The sequence below is a fragment of the Rhamphochromis longiceps genome, linkage group LG14 (genome assembly GCF_057381845.1).
Source record: "Rhamphochromis longiceps isolate RC_006_pf linkage group LG14, R_longiceps_female_GT1.1, whole genome shotgun sequence".
NCBI classification, from domain to species: Eukaryota; Metazoa; Chordata; class Actinopteri; order Cichliformes; family Cichlidae; genus Rhamphochromis; species Rhamphochromis longiceps.
Window position 1 is genome coordinate 2,557,480 of NC_140570.1, and position 7,991 is coordinate 2,565,470.

Here is a 7,991-nt window from a genome sequence, read left to right on the forward strand (position 1 = left end):
AATTAATTACCGTTGAGCTCAAAGGTCCTATTAATAAACGGTTAACGAATGTGTATTTATGAAGACAATTTGTGAGACTGGTAAACTTATGATACGTACGATGGTCTTTACTTTCTACACGGTGCATTTCAAGGTCCTGCACCCATCCGTCGGTAAACTGTACCTGGGCTTGTTGCAGTGACCTGAAGTTACTAAACTTCATGAGTGTATGCACTCACTCCAAGAAGCGTATAATTATAAATATGCATATAAATGTGCTACAATGAGATAGCTGACTTCATCTAACTAGCAAATGTTGTCCAGGCTACGTTGGTGATGCAGTTTTTTTTAATGTGTATGATATTTTTGTCATGCGATTTTAAAGCCGATCCTACAACCGCATCCAAGAATAACATGCAGCTTATCTCAGAACTGTCGGTGAAAATTATTCTTGGAGCTAGGTTTAATTGAGCTGCATTTTAAAGAGGTGCAATTTCACAATTTGTGTATATTTTCTAAGTTCACTATTTTGTCATGTGTTGAGAAAAACACAGATTTAAAAATTACATGGTCTAATATTTACATTTAGCATAACTGCAACATTATTTTTTCGTTTTTTTTTTTTTTTAAAGACTCGAAAGGACTTGAAATTCAAAATTTCAGACTTGTGACTTGACTCGGACTTTTACACCAGTGACTTGAGACTCGACTCTGACTTGCCTGACATTACTTGAGACTTGACTTGAGACTTGAGGATAAAGACTTGAGACTTACTTGAGACTTGCAAAACAATGACTTGGTCCCACCTCTGCATCATAGCACCACCCAGCTGTATAAAAACTCCGTCAAACTGGCTAGAACACAGTACGAGTTATTGCAACTGACAGTAAAAAGTCAGCACAACTAAAATAAACTCCACCTAAACTTGGTTCATATCTGACCCAGAGAGACTGCAGCTCATAACTTCTTACCTGAAGTTCAGTTCACCTGACACTCGGACCGGCGGCTGCCTCGGGGCTCTCCTCCTGCCTCCCCTTCCCTCATACACCTGCTGGCCTCTGTGGAAGCCCCGCCATAGCCACCACCAAACAACTGAGTTATTTTTACACATCGGCCTGCATCTGGCCGATCCACCACCTCTCATTGTTCATGCCATTACAAAAAAGTCACCGGGCATATGCCCGGTATGCCCGATGGCCAGTCCAGCTATGTTAACCTGCAACCAAATCTGCAGCTCCATACAGCAATGTTACGACTTAGATTATATCTTATAACTCATAACTCTTATGTTAGCTGCCCTCAGTAGCATACTGTCTGAAATATTCCACGGCTGCAATAATTCTTTAAGTGTTATTTTTTCCTTGGTATTCTAATTTCACCGAAGTTTACTAAACTCAACAAACTTAATATTACTTACCGGGACATTTATTCTGTCCTCATTTTCTTTCACCGAAAAATTGTTTCCTGCAGTGCCGTCTTTCGTGCTTGGCTCTCCTACCTTTGCTAAAGTGATGCGCATAGCGCAGAAGCGATGCTGCATTCAGTTACACTCGGATATCTGAGCTTCACCGTGAAAACATAATCGGACATTTGATATTTGATTGAATTTTATTGTTTTGCCTTTGGGGTGGCACCTGGGGTGGCCAGTCTGGTTGGGGGGGGTGGCCTGTGCCCCCCCCAGGCCACCCCGCTGGACACGCCACTGGCAGAGCGCACAACACGCTGCAGTCTCTGTTTGTCCCTGATAGTGGCTCCAGCGTACCACACGGTGATGGAGGAGGTGAGGATGGACTCGATGATTGCAGTGTAGAATTGCATCATCGTCCGTGTTGGCAGGTTGAATTTCTTCAGCTGCCTCAGGAAGTACATCCTCTGCTGGGCTTTCTTGATGACGGAGGTGATGGTGGGCTCCCACTTCAGGTCCTGGGTGATGGTGGTACCCAGGAAGTGGAATGAGTCCACAGAGGTGATGGGGGTGTCAGTCAGGATGATGGGGGGGAGTGGAGCTGTGTGCTTCCTGAAGTCCACAATAATCTCCACTGTCTTCTGGGCATTCAGCACCAGGTTGTTGTGGCTGCACCAGGACACCAGACGTCAGGAAGTCAGTGATCCACCGGCAGATGGGATCAGACACATTCATCTGGGAAAGCTTGCCTCGGAGATGGTCTGGAAGGATGGTGTTGAAGGCAGAGCTGAAGTCCACAAACAGGATCCTGGCGTAGGTTCCTGGGGAGTCCAGATGCTGCAGGATGAAGTGTAGGGCCATGTTGATGGCGTCATCTACAGACCTGTTGGCTCTATATGCAAACTGCAGGGGGTCCAGGAGGGGGGCCGTGAGGGTCCTGAGATGGGAGAGAACTAGGCGCTCAAATGACTTCATGACCACAGATGTCAGAGCCACGGGTCTGTAGTCATTTAGTCCAGTGATCCTAGGTTTCTTGGGGACAGGGATTATGGTAGAGGACTTGAAGCAGGCAGGCACATGACATGCCTGCAGTGAGGAGTTGAAGATGCCAGAAAACACTGGGGCCAGCTCGTTTGCACAGTGTCTGAGGGTGGCAGGAGACACACCGTCTGGGCCGGGAGCTTTTCGAGCATTCAGACTCTTAAACTGCTTCCTCACATCTGCTTCATGAATATGAAGAGTTGTGGTGGGAGGAGGTGGTGTGAAATCCTCTTTTGTGTGGGGTTTGGAGGGGGGTGTTGTAGGTGAAGTGATTGAAGGTGGTGATGGCTCTATGGAGGGGGGAGAGGTGGGGGAATGAGTGTCCAAAGTGTCTCTATTGTTGGGGCCGTTGGAGGTGTGAAGGCTGCCTGATGGCTCGTCAAAACGGCAGTAGAAGTCGTTAAGGGTGTTGGCTAAGAGCAAGTCATCAGTGGAGTGGGGGGTTTTAGGCTTGTAGTTGGTGATATTCCTAAAACCTTTCCACACAGAGGCCGAGTCATTCTCTGAGATCTGCTGCTGCATCTTCTCAGAGTGCTGATGTTTAGCAATGTCCACTTCTTTAGTGAACCTGTACTTGGCCTCTCTGTCCCTGTCTCCGCCGTTCTCTTTTCAGCCACAGCTTTTTGAGTTTAGGAGTAAGCCACCTGTTGTTTAGTGTCAGAGCTGCTGGCAATAACTGCGATAACATCAGGAAAAAATGAGGATGTTTATACACACGTGTTAGAGAAGACGGTGAGAAAGAAATGAAAGTATTGGTCACATGCGGTTTGACTCTTTCAAAGTAAAATTACTTTACAAGGTTCACTACGTATGTCGCCAATCTCTGGCCACATACATAAAACACGTTTGGGTGGACGCGACCCATTTTGGCACCAGCAGCTTCCACATTTTTTCTATCAAACCCCCCCAATATTTCTGTACCTTCAACAGCTTTTATTTAGGAGAAAGGGTTATCTGTCGGTGATCCCAACACTGAGTCAAATACTTTAAAAGCACTCTTTGACACACTTGTACTTTTTTTAAAACAAGCAATAATATTTTAATTTGAAAGCTTTACTCATTTCAGATACAACATCTGCTCCAGCTCAAATGATGTGGTAATAAAGGCGCGGTGTGCAGCAGTAACAAGTATTTTACAAAAAAAGCTCAAGTATTACTCGTATGTTACCCAGTAAGGCCATGAACGTGATGTGCTGCACTGCACATCCAGAACTTACCGTTTAGTTTTTTTTAAATTAAAGATGGTCAAATGCTTTGATTGCATCTCTTTTTCTTGCATTTCTACATAATGTATACTTTATTAACCCCCACAGGGAAATTCCTCTCTGCATTTAACCCATTCCCTCAGTGAAGCAGTGGGCAGCCACCAACCCAGCACCCAGGGGGCAGTGTGTTGGGACAGTAACTTGCTCAGGGGGTACTGTTCAGTGGATTTGAACCCCCGACCATCCAATCATGGGGCACCACTCTACCTACTGAGCTATCCCTGCCCTTTATTCATTTTTTAAATAATGGTGCACCACTGCAACTATGACGAGACCCAAACGTGCCTTAAAGCCTCTAACAAAAAACCAAGTTTGCTCCACTCTTATTTTTCTTGGATCAAAATATTAGGGGCAAGTTAATATTTTTCAGTACAACTCTTGTAAAAGTACTACTTTTGTTGTCATTAAACTGATTTAATTACAGCAGCACATGGTGCACAGGTGGGCCTAACAGAGTAGTCAAATCTCCTCAGATTACTTCACACAATCAGGTCAGAAAACAATAATATGGTTATGCTTATTTTAGTTATGAGCGCTTGTTTGAAGAAAAATAAAAAGGGAAGAGGATCGAAGCTCAGAGCTGAAGTAGAGCGGGTCGCCTAGCGAGCAGAAGGCCAGCTGATCGAGCTGCGTTTCCCCGATGCATCCATGCAGGTGTGGGTGGATGAGGCTCCGAGTGTTCAGAGTATAAAAGCAGCATGAAAGTACCAGACTGATGTTCATAGCAGCACTGAGCTTGTTTGGTTGTTTCATTAAACTGTGATGATCACGGGGTATTTGTAAGCACATCTTCCCGTATTCGGATCATTATACACAAGAAACAGACAAGGTTTGTTTAAAAAAAAGCATCTTTTATCACGGTTGATACGTCAAACTGATCAGTACCCATGACATTGCACAATACAACGGCATGAAAAACAATAAAAAAAGGAAATCATCATCAAAATAGGTATTGCATCTTCCAAAAGCTAATTTTCCCATTCATAAATACTTTTCCTCTAAAAGGCCAGAAATGATTTCTACAAGCTGATGAGCATGACGCGACGTGAGACGACGACCAGCAGACATTCAGTGGCGCTGACATCCATGTTTTTGTACAGTACAATGCTGAAGGCCGAGACTTCTGATGACAAGGAGTGGTCGCAGCCCACCTGTGTGTGTGTGTATATTTATATATTGGGGGGGCGTGTCCCAGCTGTGGTCATGTGACACTTGAGATGTGCCAAAGCTGAACAGGGCTGTGACATGACTGAGACGATATCGGCGATGCGCTGTTCCTTTGCAGCGAGTCCTGTACCAGAACAAGAGCACACACGTTACTGGTGGGCAAAGCTCACGTTAGCAGGTTTGCTGGAATTATATCGAGAACCAGGCCCGCCTGAGCCTGGTTCTGCCGGAGGGTTCTTCCTGTTAAAAGGCAGTTTTTCCTTCCCACTGTCACTTGCTCATAGGGGGTCAGCTGATTGTAGGGTCTACCTTACAATATAAAACAACTTTTGTTGTGATTTCATGCTGTTTCCAAACATATGTGCTTCATAAGCTTGACACTGTATCTAAACATCAGTGTGGAGCGTCCCATCTCTAACTGGTTTGTGTGGTTTCCATGAGCTCACACAGGGAACAGGTTCAAGTGAAAAAACAAGATAATATCACAACATCAGTCAAATTAAACGATAACTTTATTCTGTGTAGTGCATTGAGGCGGTGAGACTCTGTAAGCAAACCAAAAACAAGACTTTCAGTTGTTTCTATTCTTATTGATAATTATTGGATTGCTGCAACACTAATTAAAGCAGATTTCTGCAGTATATCTTATGACGTGGTTACAGCAAATATTGGCCTCTGTGTTAATATCTGTAATCATTTTAAGTAGATATAGGAGCTCTTGCTTTATTTCACCGATGTCTGTAAGCAGCAGTCCTGATGGACTCATTTTTAAACACGTAGCTAAACAGGAAGTGTATTTGTGAAATAAACTTGCTTCTGTACCTGTGTGTTTTGGTGCCCACGCTGCCTCTGCTCCTAACTGGGATTGGGTCTCTCTGCAGCCTTCTGGATCTGTACGGATGAACAGAAAGCGGGTTAGGTTTCACCGTCAGCTCCTCTGTGATGAAGCGCTTGAGGGGGAAATGCAGAAGTTTGCATCTACACCCCCGAGAAGATGCTGACAGAAAGCCAGATCGCAGCGATCGACAGACAGAGACTGATTGCGTTTGGAAAAAAAGACAACTGAAAGCTTCTGTAACAGAAAACAGATGAATGCAACTGCCAGGAGGGGGCAGAGGTGCTCTTCAGCCAACGTGAGGCTCTGAAACCAAGAGACGACACAGTAAAGACAGACTACCGAAAAACAAGGAGGAAAAAAAGGGGGGGAGAAAAAAAAAAAAAAAAGGAGGGGATTCATGAAGCAGGAACCGAAAATCAGGCTGTTAGATGGCTAGAAACTCAAGAGGAGATGACTAACTGTGAGCAAATGGAAACCTGTCACGTGACTGTCCACTGAGCTGCATATGGTTCGACTCGTATGAGAACAAAATGAGGAAAAGCTCAACAACAGGCAGGATGGTTACTGTACCTGTGGCTGTTCTTTTAGGAAATCTGGGAGCTGAAATTCACCTTTATAGACCTGGAAAAACAAAGGGCCACATTTAGAGCTTCACAGTCAGCGCTGCACAGTTCAGCATCCGGGTTTCCATGGTGACATGTTAAAAATGTAAAATAGCATTATCCCTGCCTAAGTTCAAACTCAGCCGACAGAAAGAGATGGGGGAGGGAGACTGGGGGAGTTTCTGAAAACCAGCCACAGCAGGAGGCTGCCATGAAAACATCAGATCAAACTGGAGGCAGGGGGGTGGCCTGTAGGGCATACCTCTGCTGTGCATGTGGGATTCTCAGAATAGACACTGGGTGTTCCAGTAGTCCCATAAAAAACACACAAATCACATTTCTCACAAACGAGCGCTTTAAGCTTCTCCCTCAAAGCTGGAGATAAAGGAAGGATGCTGGAGCTGACGAGAGGAAACAGGAGGAAGCAAAGAGACAGAAAATGATACAAAGATTCACTAAAATGCTTCAATCCAGTTCGGCTTTCATCATAGAGCTACATGCGGCATTTGGATTGTACGCAAACAACAATCCTGTTATTGCTATAATATTTTGTCCCTCCTCTATGGTTTACATCTCCAGTGCCCAACAACAATAAGACTCATCGGTTGACAAAGTCCGACCTCTTCCGGTCCCAATGTCTTTAAGCAGAGCTGTGCCCATCTCTGACTCCAGCTCTAGTAAAGTCAGCTTTCCATGAGCCGCTGTGTGTTGACGTGGTAGCATGGATCCATCCTGCTCTGCATCAACGTAGTGCAGCTGGCGGTGTAGCGGCGAGGCGGATATGTTTTTGGCACACCAGTTGTTGGTGACCACGTCAATCATGTATCGAGCTTCTGATATCTAATGTGTCATATGACAAAGCTCGAATGGCATCCAGAGTCCCCGGATCTGTGTCTAACAGAGCAGATTTAGTCTGTGACACACACACAGACATTTACATAACATACAGCAGGAGTTCAAGCATCGCCTCCATCTGTCTCATTATCATGCCATCTTAAAGTGGTACCTATCCATTCGTATAGATGTTGGTGGAATAGTTTCAGAGTTACAGGAAGTAATCTCAGCCAACAGTGCTTTGCTGCAGTATTTGACTGTTTTTGCACTTCTATCCTCACGGCAACATCAAAAGGCAGCAAAGCCAAATCTGAGGCTTTATGTAGGAAAATGGGAGCTTCCCCATTGCCAATGAAAAAAAAGTGATTCAGTATCAATGAAAAGTATTTTATTGAGTCTGTGCTCGAGTTTAAAAGTCCTGTGCTCAACATTCTGGAATTCACTGATTCAAACGTTCCCCCAAAACACAAACTCCCTCCTTAATCCCCCTGCGTGCCTTCATGCTTGCTTGCGTGTTAGTCTGAAATTGAGGCAGGGCCAAAGGGGGAGTGTAATCCGACATTACTTCCCAAGGCAGAGACAGAGAGGCGAGTGCATGTTTCTGATTTCCTCCCGGGTGCCATTTTGCAGCTCTGTCGGCGCTCAGAGGCTCCAGGCCAGACTGCTCCGAGCCAGTCCGAGCCTTCTGCTCAGACGGAGACAGAGCACGTGCAGGGGAGGTGGAGCATGTTCTACATCAGGACACACCAGAATGCACACGCAGTAAATCCAAAGGATGTATAATTAAGATGTGTACAGATATAACGTCTAGATCAATCTGTCCTTCGGTGAGGAGATGGAACAAAGACCAGGCGACATGC

General features: G+C 45.1%; 1 protein-coding gene across 2 annotated transcripts in view; it reads right to left on the reverse strand.

The window, feature by feature from the left end:
• Positions 1-4,543: 4,543 nt before the first annotated feature.
• tpst1 (tyrosylprotein sulfotransferase 1) overlaps positions 4,544-7,991 on the reverse strand; it is a 60,052-nt gene continuing 56,604 nt past the window's right edge. The window contains exons 4-6 of one of the 2 annotated variants that reach the window (XM_085381087.1): positions 6,266-6,316; positions 5,680-5,748; positions 4,544-4,981 (exon numbers count right to left, since the gene is read on the reverse strand). In XM_085381087.1, coding sequence (XP_085237213.1) covers positions 5,713-5,748; positions 6,266-6,316 — 87 coding nt within the window. In that variant the 3' untranslated portion in view covers positions 4,544-4,981; positions 5,680-5,712. The remainder of the gene's footprint in view (positions 4,982-5,679; positions 5,749-6,265; positions 6,317-7,991) is intronic. The other variant, XM_085381088.1, reaches the window with a different exon arrangement.